The 24,619-nt window shown below is 42.4% G+C and overlaps 1 protein-coding gene across 1 annotated transcript in view; it reads left to right on the forward strand.

Moving 5' to 3' along the window:
• Positions 1-23,372, forward strand: part of LOC309415040 (potassium/sodium hyperpolarization-activated cyclic nucleotide-gated channel 1-like) — a gene marked incomplete at both ends in the record, with an annotated part of 268,544 nt that extends 245,172 nt beyond the window's left edge. The window contains 2 exons of the mRNA XM_082012431.1: positions 20,557-20,721; positions 22,579-23,372. Of these exons, the coding sequence (XP_081868557.1) occupies positions 20,557-20,721; positions 22,579-23,372 (959 nt within the window). The remainder of the gene's footprint in view (positions 1-20,556; positions 20,722-22,578) is intronic.
• Positions 23,373-24,619: the final 1,247 nt, after the last annotated feature.

Consider the following 24,619-nt stretch of genomic DNA (forward strand, 5'->3'; position numbering starts at 1 on the left):
TAGTGTGGCCAGCAGGAGTAGGGAAGTGATCGTGCCCCTGTACTTGGCACTGGTGAGGCCGCACCTTGAATCCTGTGTTCGCTTTGGGGCCCCTCACTACAAGAAGGATGCTGAGGTGCTTGAGCGTGTCCAGAGAAGGGCAATGAAGCTGGTGAGGGATCTGGAGAACAAGTCTTATGAGTAGTGGCTGAGGGAACTGGGGTTGTTTAGTCTGGAGAAGAGGAGGCTGAGGGGAGACCTCATCGCTCTCTACAGCTACCTGAAAGGAGGTTGTGGTGAGGTGGGTGTTGGTCTCTTCTCCCAAGTAACTAGCGATAGGATGAGAGGAAATGGCCTCAAGTTGTGCCAGGGGAGGTTTAGATTGTATATTAGGAAAAATTTATTCACCGAGAGGGTGATCAAGCATTGGAACAGGCTGCCCAGGGAGGTGGTGGAGTCACCATCTCTGGAAGTGTTCAAAAAATGTGTGGATGTGGCGCTTCAGGACATGGTTTATGGGACATGGTGGTGCTGGATTAATGGCTGGACTTGATGATCTTGAAGGTCCTTTCCAACCTAGTGATTCTGTGATTCTGTGATTGTACCACTGCATTGTAGCATGTACCACTGCTGCCCATGATGGCTACAGTTAGTTGGGTATTGCATTAATTTTCTGTTGAATCCCATTATTTATTCCAGAATTGAGTCAAAAGCCTTTCAGAAAATGTTCAGTTGAAAGCCTAATCAGTGGCATTTAGCTAGTATACAGAAGTGGGAAGGAGAGGGGAGGAGAGGAGAGGGGAGGGAGAGGGGAACCTGAGAAAGGAAGTGCCCTGAGATCTAAAGTGTTGTGATTCAGATCTGTTTTAACAGAATACCATATAGCATTGTGAATTCCGAGAAGTGGTTTTCAGACCCTGGAGGAGAAATACCTATTTGACTGCAGCTGAAAAGAGAGGAAACAAGCTGCACATCTGATAACTGCGAATTGAAAAGGTTTGGGTTGACAAAGCAGGAAAAAAATTTCTAATATTCTCTTCTCTCTGGAGAAGATGTTCATTCCCTGAAATCTTTATCAGAATCGGAATAGAGCTTCCTGACCAAAGCAGACACAAGAAATGCTGCACAGTGGAATAATAACAAGCTGGAAGAATAAGCCTGTGTTCAAATCCTAAGACAAAGAACCCCTTTTTTTGCCTAATGGAGACATGCAAAATCTGAGGCTGAGACACCATTTAAGAATCTGCAGCATTATAATTTCAACTGTATAGCTCCCAGTTGTGACCCAATAAATCAATATCAACACTTGCGCTCTCACAAGCAAGGGAAGGACACACAGGTGGGAGGGGTGTTCCATACCTAAACAGAACTTTTTTCAATTTTCAAATGTCTTATGTATGGGAAGTTCACAGCCCCAGCTCAGAGATACTAACTGTTGGATGTCAGGTATGTCCAAGAGTTTGAGTTTCCCAGGGGCCCTGGTTCTGGGAAGATTCAGGAGGAGTTCCTGGAGATGCAGGCTCGCCTTGAGAACTCATGGAGGGTTTCACCAACATCCCACCTAGGATTTGGAAAATGTTTATCAGTCAAACTTACAATATTTAAAATGTTTGGGTATTGGCAACATTGTGTTAATAGAAAACTTCTGACACCCTGGAGTTGTTGGAGAACTGGAGGTTAGTGTGAAAGTCATGATTTAATAAGAGCCAAAGCAGTGTCACCAGTATTTGGGAGAGGCTTGAACGGAGATTATTGGGAGAGTGAGAGCCTGGAAAACCGAAAGTTGCAGTAATAGAGGAAATAGCTGGAGGTTTGAAGACTGAGATGCTGCTGAACATTTAAATTCTCTTGCCTGATCTTTGTTCTTAAATAAAAAACAGGCTTCCCTATGGATCTGGCTGTCACACATGAAACTAGATAAACCTTACAATTGCTTAGAAATTTTCAAAAAGAATGTGTCTGGATAACCATCAATGAAATTGATTAATCATGCTACATTTCACCTCTGCTTTATGTTGATTTTTGAGGGAGGTGCAGAGTGGTGACTCTAGAGAGCCCTCCATAGATCTGGGCTTGATTACTGTCTGCCTCTTTCCTCACCTGTGCTCACTGGTTTCTCCTTTCTGGAGGGAAGGAGAAAGTACAAGACAATAGCCACAGAGATACTGTGGTTTGTTTGTTGGAATTCCTGTGGGAAGAGCATCCTATCCCTTAACCTTCATGTGTGTTCATAAATCTAATTTTCTTGAACTTTGTGTACAGGAGCATTACTTAGCCCAGCAGTGTGTAGGATGCTAATTTTGATCCCAACAAGTTTGTTGTTCTTCAGTATCCTAATTGAAGGATATTATCATCCTACATATCTACACCAGATACTAGTATGAATTTGAAAGTAATTTCTGATACTATCCTTTTCCCTAGGTCATGTATCCCCACTTCCCCTTCAACAGCATACACAAATATGTAAGGGAGCAAGTGGGAAATACTGACCAGTCTACAATCCCTCAGATCTGCAGTCAACATACCAAAAAACCAATATCTCCCAATTATTGAAATAACAAACAAGGTATATAAATATGTTCAGAAAAAAAGTGTGATTTGAGGTTGACTATGTTCTTTCAAACCTTTCAGTAATGACCACAGAGGAAATGTTTTGAAGAGTGCCATAAATTATGTCTTGAACAGACATGGATCAGTGGAAGGTTGTTTCATAAAGGTTCAGGACAATCCATTTTCCTTTTCTTTTTCCTGACATTTATAGAAAACAGTAACTTTTTATTGCTTTAACTTAGAATCCCCGTCCTTACATGATATGCTTGTGTTTTTATAGAAGGGAAAGTAATTAGGCAATGAATAATACATTATGCTAATTTTCATTATACTGCTCAATTATATATTCATTTCTACATCAGTGAAATTATGTAAGCCACTATTACCAGTGGAGAATTCCAGGATTTTAATACTCTATAGTTGCTGTCATAGGATTCTTCAGGACCATATCTTGTTATTTTTGAGGAAATACTGCAATATTCATTTTTCCTAAGCGTCTATGGATTTTTTATATCTTCCTTCACTTTACCCCCTCTTTTCTAAAATATCTTCCACTTCCCTATTATTAGGAATGGGATTGCTGCTACTTTCAGCAAAGCAGGAGGTCAACAGAGAGAAGACTGTGTGGGTAGGAGTCAGGTTGTGAGTGGTGCAAAGAAATACGAGACAGAGGAACTGTTAGTGCAGGGGAACGTCATGGGCATGAGATTGATGGGAAAGGGAAGAATATGCAAGGGGCAAAAGAATTTGTGAACAAGCCTAAAGCAACCTTCAGAAGCTGGAAAGAGAGCAGGAAGGTACTTACACCTACCCCTTTTGAACAGCAAGTAAGGAAACCTGACTGCATGTGTGTTTGCAGCTAAGTTGAATTGTAAGCTTGATATGAACACACTTGAATTCAGCCTTCCTGGGACAGAGAAGAAGAATCAGGAGGTGGGTTAAAAACATAAGCAGTTGTATTTTGAGGATGTTGTGATGGCTAATTTTTTTTTTTTTTTGGTCATCTGGTCCATGGTTTTGTGTATTTGCAGTTTACAATACTGAAAATGTAAAGTCTTTGTTAAGTACACAGCAGTGGAGAATGAGACCTCCCCAATTTTTTTGTCTGTCTCAGTACATATTTGTGTTTCTTCTCTTTAAAACCTCAGTATTTCAAACTCATTTATGCTATAATCCCAGTAGTAAATGGTAAGGAGGAAATTGCCAGGTTTCAGTCCTCCTGAACCTCCTGATACATGCCCAAAATGTCTTTTTCTGTATCAACATTTACTTATATCACAGTAGATAATATTTTAAAGGCTTTGCCATGTTGTTTTAATGACTTCACATGGAAATAATGAGGCCTGTTTTGAGTAAGTCTCCAGACATCCAAATTAGTAACATTTTATCACACTGCTTATCTCAGTGCTGCTATCAAGTAGTGTATTAAGACTTATTCAAGGAAACAGGCTGATAAGAACACAAGTTGCTTCAAGAAACAGGCTTCTTATAGTTAGGTGGCATAAAAGACAAATTTGGGTCAAAGTAAGGAAAGGCACATACTTTTAGAATTGTTGAAAAACCATAAATAAATATGAAAAGTTGCTCAACAATTAGCAGACTATATTTTTTAAAAAGTAAGTATTCCACTATAAATCCTATCAAAGTTTGGGTCAACGAAAGTTAAGCAATTCTTTTTGGAAGAATAACTTTTCCCCCAAGAAATCTGTGCTATCACCAATGAAATAAATGTACCTCTGCCAATTAGAAATGCTATTAGAAAAAAATAAGAATAGAATCTCTCTAATTAGATCACTGTGGTGGGTTTGACCTTGCTAGATTACAGGTGCCCACCAAAGCCACTCTATCACTCCCCCCTTCTCAGCTGGACAGGGGAGAGAAAATGTAACAAAAAGCTTGTGGGTTGAGATAAGGACAGGGAGAGATCATTCAGCAGTTATCATCATGGGCAAAACAGACTCAACTTGGGGATATTACTTTAATTTATTGCCAATCAAAATCAGAGTAGGATAATGAGAAATAAGACCAAATCTTAAACACCTTCCTCCCACCCCACCCAACTTTGCTCCCAATTTCTGACCCAATTTGCGGTCGGTTCATCACGTTGTTTTCTGCCGCTCCTTCCTCCTCAAGGGAAGGACTCACACTCTTCCCCTGCTCCAGCATGGGGTCCCTCCCACAGGAGAAAGTAAGTTCTCCATGAACTTCTCCAACTTGAGTCCTTCCCACAGGCTGCAGTTCTTCATGAACTGCTCCATCCTGGGGTGCAGTCCTTTAGGAACAGACTGCTTCAGTGTGGGTCTCCCCCGGGATCACAAGTCCTGCCAGCAAACCTGCTCCAGCATGGGCTCCTCTCTTCACAGGTCCACAGGTCCTGCCAGGAGCCTGCTCCAGCGTGGGTCTCCCATGGGGTCACAGCCTCCTTCGGTCATCCACCTGCTTTGGCATGGGATCCTCCATGGGCTGCAGGTGGATATCTGCTCCACCTTGGAGCTCCATGGGCTGCAGGGGAATCTCTGCTCTGGCGCCTGGAACACGTTCTCCCCCTCCTTCTCCACTGACCTTGGTGGCTGCAGAGTTGTTTTAAAATGTTCTCACTCCTCTCTCCAGCTGCAAATGCTGCATGCTGGTTTTTTTCCCCCTTAACTCTCTTATCTCAGAGGCGCTCAGATGCTCAGACTGTTGCTGATTGGATCAGCCTTGGCTAACAGCGGGTCTGTCTTGGAGCTGGCTGGCACTGGCTATATAGGACACAGGGGAAGCTTCTAGCAGCTTCTCGCAGAAGCCACCCCTGCAACCCCCCAGCTACCAAAACCTTGCCACGCAAACCCAATACAACCACTTACTCTACTAAACATTTGACATATATAGACCAGCGAGGGGTGTTCTTCTAAGAGGGTGACATGGCCGGCAGCCCATATGAAGTGCCTCTATACCAATGCACACAACATGGGCAACAAACAGGAGGAGTTGGAAGCCACCATGTTGTTAGAAAGCTACAACTTAGTTGCCATTACTGAAACTTGGTGAGACAAATCCCATGACTGGGGTGCAGTTATCGATGGCTACAGGCTTTTCAGAAGGGACAGGTGAGGAGGGAGGGGCAGAGACATTGCCCTCTATATCAAGAAATGGATAGAGTGCGGAGCTGTCTCTGAAGAATAGCCACGAGCAGGTCGAAAGCTTATGGGTAAGAATCAGAGAGCAAGGCAACAAAGGGAACTCTGTGGTTGGTGTCTACTCAAGGCTGCCCAGTCAAGGGGAGTCTATTGATGAAGCCCTCTTACTCCAACTAGAAGAAGCATCATGCTCGCACGCTCTCCTCCTGCTGGGGGAATTCAACCACCCCGACATCTGCTGAATGGAGAAGTAGCATGGCGAGCTGTAGGCAATCCAGGAGACTCCTGGAATGCACTGAGGATAACTTCTTAAGCCAGGTAATAGACACCCTACCAGAGGGGATGCGATACTGGAGCTGTTGGTCACCAATGCAAGTGAGCTAATTGGTGATGTCAAGACTGGAGGCAGCCTGGACTGCAGTGATCATGCACTGGTGGAGTTCGCAGTCCTGAGGGATATGGGACAGGCAAAGAATAAAGTCAGGACCCTGAATTTTAGGAAAGCAAACATCCAGCTCTTCAGGGAGTTAGACAATAGGACCCCCTGGGAAACTGCCCTCAGGGACAAGGGAGCAGAACAGAGCTGGCAGATCTTTAAGGATGCTTTCCATAGAGCGCAAGAGCTCTCAATCCCCAGGTGTAATAAATTAGGATAGGAAGGTAAGAGACCAGCATGGCCGAGTGGAGACCTGCTGGTCAAACTAAAGGGCAAGAAGGAAATGCACAGGCAGTTGAAGCAGGGACAGGCATCCTGGGATGAGTACAGGGATGCTGCCCAGTTCTGTAGGGATGAGGTCAGAAAGGCCAAGGAGCAGCTGGAGCTGAATTTGGCAAGGGATGCAAAGCATAATAAGAAGGGCTTCTATAAGTATGTCAGCGAGAAAAGGAAGTTCAAGGAAAGCGTACCCCTGCTGATGACTGACAGACTGATAACAATGGACGAGGAGAAGGCTGAGGTACTCAACAACTGGAGCAACAATCCTGGAGAAGAGAAGGCTCCAGGGAGACCTTATTGCAGCCTTTCAATACTTAAAGGGGGCTTAGAAGAAAGATGGGGACAGACATTTTAGCAGGGCGTGTTGCCATAGGACAAGGGGTAATGATTTTAAACTAAAAGAGGGTAGATTGAGACTAGATATAAGGAAGAAATTTTTCACATTGAGGGTGGTGAAACACTGGAACAGGTTGCCCAGAGAGGTGGTAGATGCCCCATCCCTGGAAACATTCCAGGTCAGGTTGGATGGGGCTCTGAGCAACCTGATCTAGTTGAAGATGTCCCTGCTCATTGCAGGGGGATTGGACTAGATGACCTTTAAAGGTCCCTTCCAACCCAAACTATTCTATGATTCTATGATAGGCAAAGGTTAAGCAAATGAAGGCTTTGGAGGGAGACCTTTAGGGAAAAGAGTACTGGAAAGAAATATAGCACAAAACCTAATCAGTTTTCACCTGTACTTTAGATCAGGAAAATGGTTATACAACGCCCATCATGGATACCTGTCTCCAGCTGCTTCCAACTCATCTGTTTTGAAAGTTCTGTATTGTTTCAGAGAGGCTTTGGAGACAAAACCTCCTTTTTCCAAATGTGGTGATTTGTCTCCAAAGGATAACATTCCGGATGAAAAAGATTGGTATAATTAGTATAATAATGGGTTCATGAAAGGCAGGTCCTGCTTGACCAACCTGATTTCCTTCTGTGACCAGGTGACCCGCCTGGTGGATGAGGGAAAGGCTGTGGACGTTGTCTACCTGGACTTTAGTAAAGCCTTTGACACTGTCACCCACAGCATTCTCCTGGAGAAACTGGCGGCTCGTGGCTTAGATGGGTTTACTCTTTGCTGGGTGAGGAACTGGCTGGATGGCCGAGCCCAGAGAGTTGTGATGAATGGCGTTAAATCTGGCTGGCGGCCGGTCACAAGCGGTGTTCCCCAGGGCTCGGTTCTGGGGCCAGTCTTGTTCAATATCTTTATAGATGATCTGGATGAGGGGATCGAGTGCTCCCTCAGTAAGTTTGCAGATGACACCAAGCTGGGTGGGAGTGTTGATCTGCTGGAGGGTAGGAGGGCTCTGCAGAGGGATCTGAGCAGGCTGGATCGATGGGCAGAGGCCAACTGTATGAGGTTTAATAAGGCCAAGTGCCGGGTCCTGCACTTCGGCCACAACAACCCCATGCAACGCTACAGGCTTGGGGAGGAGTGGCTGGAGAGCTGCCTGGCAGAAAGGGACCTGGGGGTGCCCAGGTGGCCAAGAAGGCCAACAGCATCCTGTCCTGTATCAGAAATAGTGTGGCCAGCAGGAGTAGGGAAGTGATCGTGCCCCTGTACTCGGCACTGGTGAGGCTGCACCTTGAATCCTGTGTTCGCTTTGGGGCCCCTCACTACAAGAAGGATGCTGAGGTACTTGAGCGTGTCCAGAGAAGGGCAACAAAGCTGGTGAGGGGTCTGGAGAACAAGTCTTATGAGTAGTGGCTGAGGGAACTGGGGTTGTTTAGTCTGGAGAAGAGGAGGCTGAGGGGAGACCTCATCGCTCTCTACAACTACCTGAAAGGAGGTTGTGGTGAGGTGGGTGTTGGTCTCTTCTCCCAAGTAACTAGCGATAGGACAAGAGGAAATGGCCTCAAGTTGTGCCAGGGGAGGTTTAGATTGGATATTAGGAAAAATTTCTTCACTGAGAGGGTGGTCAGGCATTGGAACAGGCTGCCCAGGGAGGTGGTGGAGTCGCCATCTCTGGAAGTGTTCAAAAAACGTGTGGATGTGGCGCTTCAGGACATGGTTTATGGGACATGGTGGTGCTGGATTAATGGTTGGACTTGATGATCTTGAAGGTCCTTTCCAAACTTAGTGATTCTGTGATTCTGTGATTCTGTAATACTGTTTGTGGGGGGTGCTGATATGCCTTATCATCTACTTCTTTGTCCTACTGACCATTTCCTACCTCAAAAAGACTCAAAACCCTATTATTACTTATTGGCTCTTACACTGTATCATTATGTCATCCTCAAACATAGAAGGAAATGTTCTCTTTCAGTCCCCATTTCATTCTCTACCTATCTTCAGGTATATGACATATCTTCATGATGGAGAAATTATCTCAGCCTGTAAGGGTGCTGGCAAGGAGAGACGAGTATTTGCAAACAAGAATCCTGTTCCTAACTTGCAATGACACAAGTCAGTAAGCATGAGTCTCTGGCTTACGGAATGAGATAAACTTTTCCTTTTTTAATTGCTATAATAATAGGGATGTAATTCATCTTTTTCTAATCTTTTTCTGTTTAAAATTTTGACAATTTCAACCTTTCTGGTTAAGGAACATTTTCTATTTCTTTTATTTGCCCTGTTAAATTAAATAAAATTAAAAAAAACCCCAATGAAAATGCTGAGAGCTCATGTGTCATGGTCTTCAGAGCCAGAAATATCAAATGACTAGAAATATGCAATAAAAATGTGAAAGAAACTGACCTGGTGTGGTGGTCCATTCCCCCCTGCCCTTGCTCCTGGAACTCTGGTCAAGTCTTGGCCTTGGTGCAATGAGTTTGGCAGTTAAGAGTCCCTTGACCATGCCAAGCACTCTTGTGTAACTAAGGTAGGGAATGTTACTGACTGTCCCAGGACTATCAGTTGTGGGAGTAACTAATCATCCCCTGATAGCCCCAGAACATTTTTTATCTAATCGTGACTCGGGTGGATCAGTACCAGCATCACTGGAATTGCCGACAAATGATTGTGTCCAGGACGGAAATTTACTGATGCCTGAAGTCGATCATCTCCCAGCCCTAGAAACAGCGGTTCTCAGTGAGGCCGTTTGAGCTCTCCTGGACTGCAGCAGGCTATGACCAGCATCTCCCTCTGAATGGGACGCCTCTCAGAGCTCGTGAACTCTTCAGTTCACAATAAGTCCGGAGGACCGTTGCCGAAGACCGGCACGTGACCTGGGCTGATGCCCCCTATTCCCTGAGGCTCAACCCTCATCTGTTGAGAAATGCAAAGACATTCGACATGAGTATTTCACTGGACTAAAGGGGAAACTTTTTATCAGGTACCTTTCTATATATATATCTTTCTTTATATGTCTCCATGTCTGTATCTATAACTGTGCATGTGTGTGTGTGTAATTTGAGAACTTTAAGTCTTTAACTAAGTTGTTTTATTAAGCTTAGTTAGGAAATTATATAACTTGTGATTTACCTTAATAGTGTTAATCACAAGTGATAAATCACATCAACTCGATTCTGACTCGATTTCCCTGACACTGTGTAAATAATTTATCCCAATCCACATATAAATCATTCCAACCTAACTTTAACTTGGTATCTCTTTTGTATACTTTTTCCATGTTGAATAAGTAAGAGTGGACCTTGCCATCGAATTCTGCTAAGTCACGCTTTTTACAAATTTATATTAAAATCATTTGCTTTCTCATATCTTTTGCAGTGATTCTTTAAGCAGCCTAAACAACTCATTCACAACACCTGGTTTCTTTTTTTTATTTAAATAGGATGACTATATAAGGGCAACAGCTATCACAAATACTTAAATTGAAATTAGGTTTGGGTAAAGAGTTTTAAAAGTGACAGGAGACTGAATCTGAGGCTTTAAGGAAGTTGTTTTGGACCTGTCCTGGTTTCAGCTGGGCTAGAGTTAATTTTCTTCATAGAAGCTAGTGTGAGGCTATGTTTTGGATTTGGGATGAGAAAATGTTGATAATATGTTGATGTTTTGAGTTGTTGCTAAGTAGTCAAGGACAGTCCAGCTTCTCATGCTGGCCTGCTAGCAAGAAGGCTGGGGGTGCACGGGAAGCTGGGAGGGGACACAGCCAGGACAGCTGACCCAGGCTGACCAAAGGGATATTCCATACCATATGACATCATGCTCAGTATATAAAGCTGGGACGGAGAAGAAGGAGGGGGTGGAGGGATGTTCAGAGTTATGGCGTCTGTCTTCCCAAGAAACCATTACACATGATGCAGCCCTGCTTCCCCGGAGATGGCTGAACACCTGCCTGCCCATGGGGAGTGGTGAATGAATTCCCTGTTTTGCTTTGCTTGCGTGCGCGGCTTTTGCTTCACTTATTAAACTGTCTTTATCTCAAACCATGAGTTTCCTCACTTTTACTCTTCCGATTCTCTCCCCCATCCCACCATGGGGGAGTGAACAAGCGGCTGCGTGGTGCTTGGTTGCTGGCTGGGGTTAAGCCACGACAGTCCTTTAATTGTAATTGGCCATTTTCAGTCCCTCTTTAAAACAGTAACTACTCAGCAGTGTATCTAGTGTATCATGAACCCTCTCTCTGGTTGCTGAGCCCGGATACCTGAAAGCAACTTTACAGACATTTGTTGTTGGCAGGTTTTAAATGAAGAGGTCATGCAGGCACTGTCTGCTATTGCTTGCTCTGACAAACTCAAACTGTCTTGTCTACAATGCCATATTTAGTGTAAATAAAGTGAGAAAAGATGTAGGTTTTGCATACCTTTCTTTTGGACAGTCCAGATTACAAATTTGACTGTAAAAGGCAGTAATTGTCTCCATTTTCTTTCCTCCTTAAATTCACTCCTTTGCTGCAGTAATGTTCTTGTTGAGCAGTGACTATATTTTAAAGTTTCATAAATATAAGACTTAGTTCAGAGCTAAGTGTTTCATGAGCCTTTTCATTTCCATCCACTCCATATATATGGATTTAGGGGATATTAATTGCTTTTTTTTTCTTCCCCTCCACCGTCTTGACTATTGTGAATGTAAATACTGTTTTGCAAAACAAAATCTACATAGCTATCTGGCATAGCATTTAATTTTTATTGTGGAGAAAATACTGAAACTCATTTAATTTGTGTAAGTTACATTCTGACTAATCATAAGACTTGGTGTTAGTCATTTTAGTGTCTATAAAAAAAAGCAGCATATCCCTGGGTTTTCCATTTTGTGCACTAATGATAATATATTGAAAGATGAAAAGAATATGTTAAAAAGTTAGAAAAAATAGATGTATTTGATGCTTTCCAGAGTTTAATAAAGAAAAAGGAGACAGACATACAAAAGTATATGTTAAAGCAATCACATTTTATCATATGAAACAGCTTCTCTCTGTTTTTTGTATTAGAGATGGTTAAATCAACATGGAACTGGGAAATAACTCAATTTCTGAAGGGTTCTCCATTTCTCAAGAAGCTTATTGATTTTTTTTTAATTGCTTGAAGTTTATATAGTCCTTTGCTAAAGAAAAAATATCACTCACATTACCTGTTGTAAAGCTGGGAGCAGAGTGCCCCAGGTTGAAGGTTACTGTCCCTTCCTGCTGCTGGCAAACCCAGAAAGTGCCTGTTAGCTAGTTTCTGGTTAGTGGACAACTAAATCAAGAACTATTGATTTTAGCACTGTGCCAGAGAGTTGCTGTTATGAAGAGTTAGGGAGAATTACCTAAACCTGGTAGTTTTGGGAAACGTGCTCTTAAGATGCAAAGAGCTGTCATAGATCTAAGTTCTGTCTAATAATAGTTTAGTAACACATTGCTCTCTAAACAATATTCTAATCCACTGTCCCGTTCTCATAAAACATTCACAAATATGTTAGACCAACTGACCCAAGCCTTTGAATTGCTTTGATTTTCCATCTTTCTTCTGCTGCTGAAAGTAACCAGATGGTCTGAATAGCTGCTTGCCCATTTGCACAGCAATGTATACGCCTGCTACATGATGGAACAAGTTTCCTGCTGAGGAACTAAAGCAATAGTCAGCTATCCTCAGCTGGAAGGAAACTTCATTAGATCCTGTAATGTTGAATCTGACAGATGATAGGAAACCTGTTATAGCTTTGGAAGGGGACAGAGCACTTAATAAACTGCTGTAGTTCACAAATGCATAGAAATTGCTAGTTATTTTTACTTGATTTTAATGTGGAGAGCACTATATGGCTAAAATACTAGTTAACTAACTTATACATTACTACAAAAAATTAATTCCTGCACCTAGTAAAGTGAGCTTTTGCTTTCATTCTGGTCTTTGTGTTCTTGCAAAACAAAGCTGTGCATATGATAATAAATCATTGTATTAATTTTCTGCATATTACTATATACCATCCTAAGCTAAGAAATATGTTCCATGGAGACAGGACCAGTTTGATATATTTTAATAAACCAGCTAACTATTTGACTCATAACTGTTTCCTTTATCAGCACAGTTTATCTGTTTGTGGAGACATTTATTCTTCAAGGCAACTTCATATTGTTATTTTGATTTTTGAATTTTCTCAATCTCTAGTCAAATGTTAATGTGACATAGAAAGTTGAGTAATTATATCTGGAGTATAAATTATGTGGAAAATGAACTGACAGTTAATGGATAGGTGACACACTGTCAGCTAAGCTGTACTGCTTCCCAGAGGAAAAAAAGGGTTTTCATATGTCTATATAAATTGGAAACAGGAAATTATTGCTAGGGTAGCCAGTCCATGTATGAATCCAGCAAAGACTAAGAAAGCAATGCAACATCACAAATGGTGGTGGAGGTGAACTTCTCCCACATCCCCAGTTATTTTCTTGAAGAAAAAAATGTTTGGGAATCACATAGCAACAGGGGAGGGGGAAAATTAGCACCTACAGTGGTATATCAATGTAGTCCACAAGAACTGTGAACCTGATCTCAATTGGTACCAAAACTGTGGCCCTTACAAAAGGCCTACTAATCCTAATTCTTTAAGTCATCCTATGAGTTGTGTCATTCACCTTCACTCATTCAGGTTTTCCCAAAATCAGTCTTCTTTAGTACCGTCTTTCAGGTATGTAGAATTTCCTATACAGAGTGTTTTGTTGCATTAATGGAATAATAAAATGCGATCTACATGTCTCCTGTTTTACAAGATACAGATATGGGCAAGCTTCTTGAGAAATTCATGGTGTTCCAAAAACTGAACCTGATGCTCCTACTGAAATACTGCCATGTATGTGTGCAACTGATATATTGTTGATCAGTTTTGATTAGTATAATTATAACCTTCAGAACAGACTTAGCTTCAAACTTTTATTATTGTGGGGTTTAGTTCAATGTCTTGACAGCAAAAAATACATGGTATTGGAGCCCTTTTCAATGGTCTTTTGAGAGCTGCATTGTTCTGTGGGAAAGATCTTATGCTAGCAGAACACAAATTGTGATTTTCACAGATAAATTAATTGCATTTGTGTTAAATAGAGGGTGTAAGAACAAATTAATGCTTTTAGCATTGTTTAGTGCTTTCAAATAGTCATTTTTCATTAGTGCAGTGACTGACATTTGTTTCAGAATGTTCTAGGGAACAGTTGTCCAAAGGGATTAAATAATTAAAGTAAAACTTCCATTAAGAGTTGACATACAGGATCACTGTAGCCTAACACATAATTATTAATTGGAACTGAAGACATTCTTACATTTAGAAAGGAAAGATAAAGCATTTGACACTTTGAAAGTGTTAGCATGAAGGCAGTGCACCATGCCAACTGCAGATAGTAATATTAGTGAGTAATATGCTGCCACAGCTTTCTTTTTATGCTAACAAAGAGCCTTGTTTGTCCAAGCTGTTTGAAAATAGTCTGTGCCCTTTGTGTTTCACTGCACACTCCTGTGCTATTGATTGTATTTCAGAGTCCTTTTTAAATCAATTGAACATCAAGGAGAGCATAATTGTTGAGGGGACCTGGTGTACTTGATGCTGCTAAGACTCATTTGAAATATATCATGGATGTTTTCACTACTTCATTCTCGTCATGGAATCTATTGTTTATCTATTTGTAAAAAAAAATAATTACTTTGATTTATTTAAAAGAACACAAGTGTTTGATGGGAACACATTTTGGCATTCTCTGTTCTTGCTCTCTGGTCCAAGTAAATGATATTTCATATATTATGTCTTATTATGCTTGAGAGTTTGGTTCAAAAAAATAGCTAATAGATGAAATGACCTTAAATGCAGAACTCATACAATTAACAAGCACATTAGTCTTTTGACCAGAGTACAAATGACACTATCCTACGTATAACAAAGCAATATAAATGATGTATCAGTGACTATAATACAACTCTAATCAGTCAAGAAACATTGCTGGAAATGCATCACATGATACTTTTTCTGTCAGAAGGATCTAGTTCATCTTTTGAATGAGACCATTCAACAGTGAAGAAAGTTGAAAATCAAGAGGTGATCATTAGTCACACAGATTTTCCAGGTAGTTATCTATAAATTCAGCCATGTATTGTAAAACTTAGGAAATGGAGCAGTAATTTGCTGCATTTAACTGGTCCCTTTGGGCAAAATGTCCTTCTCATGCTTTCAACCAAAATGCAGTGGGCTGAATCAAAGGAGAAGTGATCAGGCTGAGCTAGGAGATAGAAGAGGAAAGGACTGACTTCTGTTTGACCGGGCTGGGTCTTTACAGTAAACTGTCATTATTATATTGAGCACCAGGTTTTGTGAGGGACATTAGGTCAAGACTCTTACAATAGCCATTAGTCTCTATAAATTATCCCCAAAGCTGTTGGGGTTTAAATACATACACTGTTAATGTACCTTGACTTTTTATTGGGTTTGCATGGCAATGTTTTGGCAGCGGGGGGGCGGGGGAGGCGAGCTATGGGGTGGCTTCTGTGAGAAGCTGCTAGAAGCTTCCCCCGTGTTAACAAACAGAGAAGGACTGGTGGGAGATGTGGTGGTCGGAGGCCATCTTGGGCTTAGCGACCACGACATGATAGACTTCTCAATTCTGAGTGAAGTAAGGAGAGGGGTCAGCAAAACTGCTACCATGGAATTCTGGAGGGCAGACATTGGCCTGTTCAGGTCACTGGTTGAGAGAGTCCCTTGGGAGACAGTCCTGAAGGACAAAGGGGTCCAGGAAGGCTGGACAGTCTTCAGAAAGGAAATCTTAAAGGCACAGGAGCAGGCAGTCCCCATGTGCTGTAAGAAGAGCTGTCGGGGAAGGCGACCGGCCTGGCTGAACAGGGAGATTTTGCTGGGACTCAGGGAAAAGAGGAGAGTTTATCACCTCTGGAAGAAAGGGCAGGCAACTCACGAAGAGTACAAGGACCTCGCTAGGTCAAGCAGGGACAAAATTAGAAAGGCAAAAGCCCAGCTAGAGCTCAATCTGGCCACAGTCGTAAAGGATAACAAAAAATGCTTCTACAAATATCTTAACAACAAAAAGAGAGGCAAGGAGAATCTCCATCCCCTACTGGATATGGCAGGGAACATTGTCTCCAAGGACGAGGACAAGGCTGAGGTACTTAATGCATTCTTTGCCTCAATCTTTAATAGCCAGTCCAGGTATCCGCAGGGTATTCAGCCCCCTGAGCTGGAAGATGGGGATGGAGAGCACAATAACCCCCCCATAATCCAGGAGGAAGCAGTTCAGGACCTGTTAAGCCACCTGGATACCCACAAGTCTATGGGACCTGATGGGATCCACCCAAGAGTCCTGAGGGAGCTGGCGGAGGAGCTTGCCAAGCCATTCTCCATCATTTATCAGCAGTCCTGGTTAACAGGGGAGGTCCCAGAAGACTGGAGGCTTGCCAATGTGACGCCCGTCTACAAGAAAGGCCGGAAGGAGGATCCTGGGAACTACAGGCCTATCAGCCTGACCTCTGTACCAGGGAAGATCATGGAGAGGTTCGTCTTGAGGGTGCTCAAGGGGCATATGAAGGACAACCAAAGGCTCAGGCCCAGCCAGCATGGGTTCATGAAAGGCAGGTCCTGCTTGACCAACCTGATCTCCTTCTATGACCAGGTGACCCGCCTAGTGGATGAGGGAAAGGCTGTAGATGTTGTCTACCTGGACTTCAGTAAAGCCTTTGACACTGTCACCCACAGCATTCTCCTGGAGAAACTGGCGGCTCGTGGCTTAGATGGGTTTACTCTTTGCTGGGTGAGGAACTGGCTGGATGGCCGAGCCCAGAGAGTTGTGGTGAACGATGTTAAATCCGGCTGGCGGCCGGTCACAAGCGGTGTTCCCCAGGGCTCGGTTCTGGGGCCAGTCTTGTTCAATATCTTTATTGATGATCTGGATGAGGGGATCGAGTGCTCCCTCAGTAAGTTTGCAGATGACACCAAGTTGGGTGGGAGTGTTGATCTGCTGGAGGGTAGGAGGGCTCTGCAGAGGGATCTGGACAGGCTGGATCGATGGGCAGAGGCCAACTGTATGAGGTTTAATAAGGCCAAGTGCCGGGTCCTGCACTTTGGCCACAACAACCCCATGCAACGCTACAGGCTTGGGGAGGAGTGGCTGGAGAGCTGCCTGGCAGAAAGGGACCTGGGGGTGCTGGTTGACAGCCGGCTGAATATGAGCTGGCAGTGTGCCCAGGTGGCCAAGAAGGCCAACAGCATCCTGGCCTGTATCAGAAATAGTGTGGCCAGCAGTAGGGAAGTGATTGTGCCCCTGTACTCAGCACTGATGAGGCTGCAGCTTGAATCCTGTGTTCACTTTTGGGCCCCTCACTACAAGAAGGATGCTGAGGTGCTTGAGCGTGTCCAGAGAAGGGCAACGAAGCTGGTGAGGGGTCTGGAGCACAAGTCTTATGAGGAGCGGCTGAGGGAACTGGGGTTGTTTAGTCTGGAGAAGAGGCAGCTGAGGGGAGGCCTTATCGCTCTCTACAACTACCTGAAAGGGGGTTGTGGTGAGGTGGGTGTTGGTCTCTTCTCCCAAGTAACTAGTGATAGGAAGAGAGGTAATGGCCTCAAGTTGCGCCAGAGGAGGTTTTGATTGGATATTAGGAAAAATTTCTTCACCGAGAGGATGGTCAAGCATTAGAACAGGATGCCCAGGGATGTGGTGGAGTTACCATCTCTGGAAGTATTCAAAAAACGTCTGGATGTGGCGCTTCGGGACATGGTTTAGGGGGCATGGTGGCATTGGGTTAATGGTTGGACTTGATGATCTTGAAGGTCCTTTCCAACCTTAATGATTCTGTGATTCTGTGATTGTGTGTCTGATAGAGCCAATGCCAGCCAGCTCCATGACGGACCCGCCACTGGCCAAGGCCGAGCCAATCAGCAACAGTGGTAGCACTTCTGTGATAACATATTTAAGAAGGGGGGAAAAAAGAAAGCTGTGGTGTAATAACAGCAGCAGGGATAGAGGAGTGAGAACATATGAGAGAAACAGCTATGCAGACACTAAGGTCAGTGAAGAAGGAGGGGGAGGACTGTCTCCCATGGGAGTGACCCCATGCTGGAGCAGGAGAAGATTGTGAGGAATCCTCCCCCTGAGGAAGAAGGAGTGGCAGAGACAACATGTGATCAACTGACCACAACCCCCATTCCCTGTCCCCCTGTGTCACTCATGGGGAGGAGGTAGAAAAATCAGGAGTAAGCCTGGGAAGAAGGGAGGGGTGGGGGGAACGTGTTTTTAAGATTTGTTTTTAGTTCTCATTACCCTACTCTGGTTTGATTGGTAATAAATTAAACTCATTTCCCCAAGTCAAGTCTGTTTTGCCTGTGACAGTAATTGTTGAATGATCTGTCCTTATCCTTATCATGATCCATGAGCTTTTCATTATATTTTCTCTCCCCTGTCCAGCTGAGGAGGGGGAGTAATAGAGCAGCTTTGGTGGGCACCTGGCATCTAGCAAGGGTCAACCCACCATAGATTTATCCACTATTATTTAAGCGTTTTTGCCCCTAAGTCTTCAGGGTTAGGTGGCATGTGAAATACAAGAAGTGAGACGGAAAACCATCAAGGTTCTTTACATTCTCGATTAATAAAAAATATATTTTGTTAAAGACATACCAAACAAGAAAGAACTATGCTAGCGCATTATACATCTGAAGTAAACCCTTCAGAATTCTTTATTTTTGTTAATGAAGAATATTTGTATTTCCATACTTCATTAAGAATCATAGTTTGTGATAAACATAGAAGCAGGGTAGGAGACAGTTTCCTAGCCCACTGCTAGTATTTAAATATGAACAAATATGAACTCACTGCTCTTAACTGCTAGAACTGGGTAGGGAAACGATCTCACACATTGTCTGAGCCCAAGAATTGTTTCTATTTCTAAGTGTGTTCTTATTCCCAAACTTGAAAATGGGATCAACTCAAACACTTCTTTTTACAACTAACTTTTTAATGTTTTGTATTTTAATATAAATTAACTTGAATGTTTTAATAAAACACCAGTTGTGATCTAAAAGAAAGCGTATTTTATTTTTTTACTTTTTAGGGAATATGGATAGATAGGTAAGAATGGATAGACAATTTGAAAGAAGCTTCCAAATTGTTTTTAATTTTGAAGTCTCCTGCAGAGAGCTTCACTTTTAGCTAAGTGGAATATATAATGAAAAATAATTCTAACTGACTCTACTTTATGTAATACTGTGTTAAATATTCTTTTATTTTCAGTAATACTAAGCCTCACTTAAACTTCTCTAATGTAAATCTTCATTGAAGAGAGGGATGAAGATGCAGAAAAGAATTATCATATATGCATTTAAAAAGTTGCATGTCAGCAATATTTTGAGTTTGACAACTTTACAAACATATGAGAACTTATGTATGAATATTGAAGACTTCTGTTGGGAAACTTCCCGAAGATGGATTTATGCATCTCTCTTATTCTACCCCATATGTTTTGCTGTTATATGCCTCGGGCATTGACTTTGGCCTTTATCCAGTAACCCTCTTCCTGTGGGTTCAGGAATCAGCAGTTGCAAGATTGGGGCTGTTTATTGGGACTCTGCATATGGCTTTGGTCTTTGTTCCAGAATGACGAAGTCCTGTTGGAGGCACTTGCAGAGAAAGTCTACTAGACTAATCAAATGGAGTAAGCAGAGGTTAAAAGGGTTCTGTTGCTTAGCCCAATGAGGAAAAAAAGTCTAAAATCATAAGTCTACTCTCCCAAATTACTTAGGACATAAAACCCAAGGAAACAGAAGGCATTTTCATGCTTGAAGCATTTTTTCTTAGAGCAGTTCTTATATTCAAATACCATTATATCATCTATTAAATTAGTTTAGTAAATCTGGTGAATGATTATGTCAGCTGAATATTTAAAAAAAAATCACTAGAATCTGTCATGGTTTAGCCCCAGCTGGCAACTAAGCACCACGCAGCTGCTCGCTCACTCCCCCCTCCCCCAGTGGGATGGGGGAGAGAATTGGGAAAAGAAAATCATGGGTTGAGATAAAAACAGTTTAATAGGACAGCAAGAGAGAAGGAAATAACAATGATAACAACAATAATAATACTGACAAAGGAATGTACAAGAACAAGTGATGCCCAATACAGCAATTGCTCACCACTCGGCGATTGACAGCCCGTCCCCGAGCAGTGATTTCTGCCCCCTGACTAACTCCAGTTTATGTACTGGGCATGATGTCATATGGTATGGAATATCCCTTTGGCCAGCCTGGGTCAGCTGTCCTGGCTGTGTCCCCTCCCAGCTCCCCATGCACGCCCAGCCTCCTTGCTAGCAGGCCAGCACAAGAAGCTGGACTGTCCTTGACTGCTTAGCAACAACCCAGAACATCAGCACATTATTAACAGTTTCTCATCCCAAATCCAAAACATAGCCTCACGCTAGCTTCTGTGAAGAAAACCAGCTCTATCCTGGCTGCAACCAGGACAAGAATCACTTGTGTTAATTGAGTCAGCAAGCTGTGTCTGACAGAGGATGGATCATTTCTTACAACTTAAAGAAGATTTTTTTTTTAAAAAAGGCCTGATAAAATCAGAGTTTAGACTGAGAAAACCTATAAGCATGGCTCTTAAAGGAGATTAGTTATTTTTTCAGAGTAGCAAAAATAGAATCAAACACTTTCAGAATTGCCCCTGCAACCTTGGTAAACAGCAACAGAAAAATTGCTGTTGAGTAGTTAGCACTAAGTCACTTCCTAGCTTTTAAGTTTCACATGGTTCACTAACTTCTTTGTTTCCTGTGTGTGTTGAATTTTGCTCTCCCCAGAGATTTGCCTTTTGACCAAGGGCCGTCGAACTGCCAGTGTACGAGCAGACACGTACTGTCGCCTGTATTCCCTCTCGGTGGACAACTTCAACGAGGTTCTGGAAGAGTACCCCATGATGAGGAGGGCCTTTGAAACAGTGGCAATTGATAGACTTGACAGGATAGGTATTATTTGTTTTCCATATTTGGAATTCTTAAAACATTTCTACCTTTTCTTTTCCTTGAGTTGAAGGATAAAATGCCCAGATTAAATCCTTCTTAAAAGTTTCATTTCTGTTAGGCTGCAGTAAATGTTCTGCTGATCTATGAATAAGACATGTCCAAACAAGAAATTCTGCAAGCTCACTTTTAAATAATAAAAACCTTTGAATTTTAGAAAGGTCTCATAATCCTCTGAGGATTATTTTGTATACTTTAATTATAATTATTATTATTTATTAATCCTGTATATTTCTTTTGCTGCCTTCAGCACTCATAGGGTTTATTGCAGTTTCATAAGCAGTGGATGACATTTTTCTACATAAATAGTTTACAGATGACATCTATAATGCTGGGAAGAGCTGAAGTCTCTCAGCACTCACAAACCTCATGTTTGTTTAATCCTTTGCAGCAGGGCTCTCGTTTTCCTCACAACATGGGCACTGCTAGCATTGATGGCTGCACACTGGCATTACTGAGATCTGCTTGCAATCAGAAATGCAGGCCCAACAATATCCAAGTGAAAGACAGAATGATATGGCAGATTATCAAAACAGGGTGTGTGCATCCAGGCATTCTGGACCTCTCTAATAGGACATACTAGATAAAATATATGGTCTTTGGTCGGGAGAAGTGAACTCTGATTATCATTATTGACACTGGTTTTAAAATGCAGCTATGCATAAAAAAATGTTTATCCTGATTTGAAAGAAAACTTGTTTTCTTTAATATAGCAAGAGTAAAGAAATTAAATACATGTATACAGGTTTCAAATATTTAATAGACCTACTTTAGTATTTTGTAGATTGTGAACACTCAGTGCATTAATTTATGTTTTCAAGACTTTTCAAACTCTTATAATTTTTCTCTCAGGACTCTCTGGAAATGTAGTCCAACTCAAAGTAATATATGCTTAAACAATAGTAGTCCAGTCTGCTCTTGGAATAGTAATGCCATCTGAAGTGCTGTGTGTACAATATGAAATCTACACAGGACAAAATATAAAATAAGAATTGTTTTATTGAAAAAAAGAAAAAAATGAGTGCAATTATGTTCCTGTGCATCTGATGACACAGAATAATGTCTACATCTTGCAGACACTGAGAGCCATCAAGCAAACATCAGGACACAGTGTATAGCAGTCTTTATTGTGTAAAGCAGGTGTCACATTAGCCATGAGTTCATATTAATTCACAAATATTTAAAAAGATGATTTCTTGCAATCTAGTGGTCACTGGTTACTACTGTCTAATAATTAGTTCCAGGGAATGTGCTAAATGGAAGATATATTTATAATTTATGTAACATTTTAGTGGAAATTAGGATCGTTTTGCAATAAGAAAGGCATTATACACGCAGAGCCTGGTGTCTTTTTCCACCCTGTTTTTCAGTAAATTACCATGGTTACATTTTCAGAATGATTGTAGTAATAGCAATGCACTACAGAAAGTTCAGGTGTCTGAGCACAATGGTGTTATGAAAACCTGCTGTGCTGGTGCAGAGAGAGAGGGAACTGGGTGTGCATGGAGGCCAGCTGTCAGGAGTTGCATGCCAGCGTGAGTTTCTACGGTGGTGCCTAGAGAGGCTCAGCACCGCTCTGCCGCAGGGGACAAGCTCTTCAGTCCCTGGCTCCTGGGGACATCGGTGCAGCGCAGCCTATCACAGTGGGCTCACTGCCAAGCTGTGGCCAGTGCTCAGCCTGGTGTTTGCTCAGGCTTTTACAATGCCCATATAGCCCTCAGTGATGGGGGTTGAAATGCAAAGTCAGAATGGGGATCTGCCCCTGTGTGTCAGGCTTGCTAACTCTTCTGCCTCTCTGTAAAGGGAAGAAGAACTCAATCCTCCTGCAGAAGTTCCAGAAGGACCTCAACACTGGGGTTTTCAACAACCAGGAGAACGAGATCTTGAAGCAGATCGTGAAGCACGACAGAGAGATGGTGCAGACCATCGCCCCGGTGAGCTTGCAGCAGATGCCCGCGCTGAACTCCAGCACCTCTATCATCACCTCATCATCACGTGTCAGGACGCAGTCCCCTCCTGTTTACACTGTGAGCAGCCTTTCTCATGGAAACCTGCACTCCGCCTCTCCCAGCACGCAGACGCCCCAGCAAGCCATCATCCTCTCACCCTGCTCCTATACCACCGCCATCTGCAGCCCACCCATACAGAGTCCTCCGGCTGGCCAAACTTTCCAGTATGTCTCACCGACCACCTTGCGGCTCTCCCTCATGCAGCAGCAGCCGCCTGGTGCTGCGCAGAACGAGGTCCACAAGAGCACCCAGGCCCTCTACAACACCAACCTGACCTGTGAGGTGCGGCCCCTCTCCGCCTCTCAGCCTTCCTTGCCCCACGAGATCTCCACCCTGATCGCCAGGCCTCACCACACTGTGGGGGAGTCCCTTGCTTCCCTCCCGCAGCCCATCCCTGGCCCCAGCATGCCCCCGGTCAGCCGGGCCACCATCCCCCAGCGTGTCTCGCTCTTCCGGCAAATGTCCTCAGGAGCCACCCCCCTGAACCGGTGGGCCATGCCGCCCACAGCCCCTCTGCAAAGGGATTCTTCCACAGTCTTAAGCACAGAGCCCGAGGGAGACAAACCGCGGCTCACGTCAAACTTATGATCCCTTGTAACTGTGAACAACAGACTTGTAACGAGCTGAGAACCATGCCCGGAACTGGTTTAGCCTATTTCCTAATGTACCCCAGCAGTCTACTATGAGAAAAATATTTTAGACAGCTTTGCCCTATGGTAACATATGTAAAAATTTTATATATATATATATATAAAAAAAGAATTAAAAATACTTGTTTGAATTTGTCTTCCTTTCTTGCAACCATTAAAGAAATCTAAATTCAGCTGTAATATTATTTATTTTTAATGTGTCGACTTTAAAATTGGTCTGACAGATTCCTCTGTTTATGAGGTTTTCTATTTTCATGGGAAAATTGTCAACACAATAACAAACTTCAAACAAGTATGTTAAAAAAATAAAAATCAATGTAACTAAAACATAGCACTGAGTGATATTCTGAAACCTTCATTATTTCATTTATTACATACATGTTGTTAATTTCTTGTGAAGAATTCAGTTGTTATTTCCCATTGCATTTCATATTTTAGCACTTTCCATTCAGAATTAGATTGGAAAACAAATAAATTGCAAACACCTGCAGTCAAAAGGCTGGCACTAACACTCCTCTGCATAGATTGTAACCTCACAACATGTCAACCATTCTGTTGTTTCAGAAAACTGGATGGACTTCAATCTTCACATTGCTAAAGAATTTCACAAAAACTATAAATATTGCCATTGTAAATAACTTTTTAGACCCAAACAAAAATAGCTGTTGTATGGTGTACCATTGCAAGGTCTTTGTTTAGGAATTTAGGTTCAGCTCTTCATTTCAAAATTTACAGTTTTAAAATTTGTTAATGCTACGTGCAACACAACTGTTGAATTGTAATGCAATGGCTTAAAACCTACAATGCAATGTTTTATGCAAAATTGTACACTTCATCCTGCAAACTGCTTGTAATCCACCAACACCATCAGTTTTCTTCTCCTTTCCCTCAATAGCATCTGAAAATACTCCATGCATGCTTTGGAAAAAAGATGACAATAAAAATAGGTTCAGTCAGCCATTTTAGGAAAAAACTTTACGCTATCTTAGAAAATAATAACCATTCATTAATTGTGTCTACCTTAAAATTCCTATAAATGCTGACTGTATCTCTGGTTTAAGTCTAGAAGTTAGGTTTTTCATTTAAAGGATTATTTGCAAAAAACAGCTTGATTTAGGCTTTCAGGTGCTTTCTGTGTCTTCACTGTAGTTTTGTAGTTGACTGTGGTATTAATTAAAAAAAATT

Source organism: Phaethon aethereus, assembly GCF_964289735.1.
Source record: "Phaethon aethereus genome assembly, chromosome: W".
Lineage (NCBI taxonomy): Eukaryota > Metazoa > Chordata > Aves > Phaethontiformes > Phaethontidae > Phaethon > Phaethon aethereus.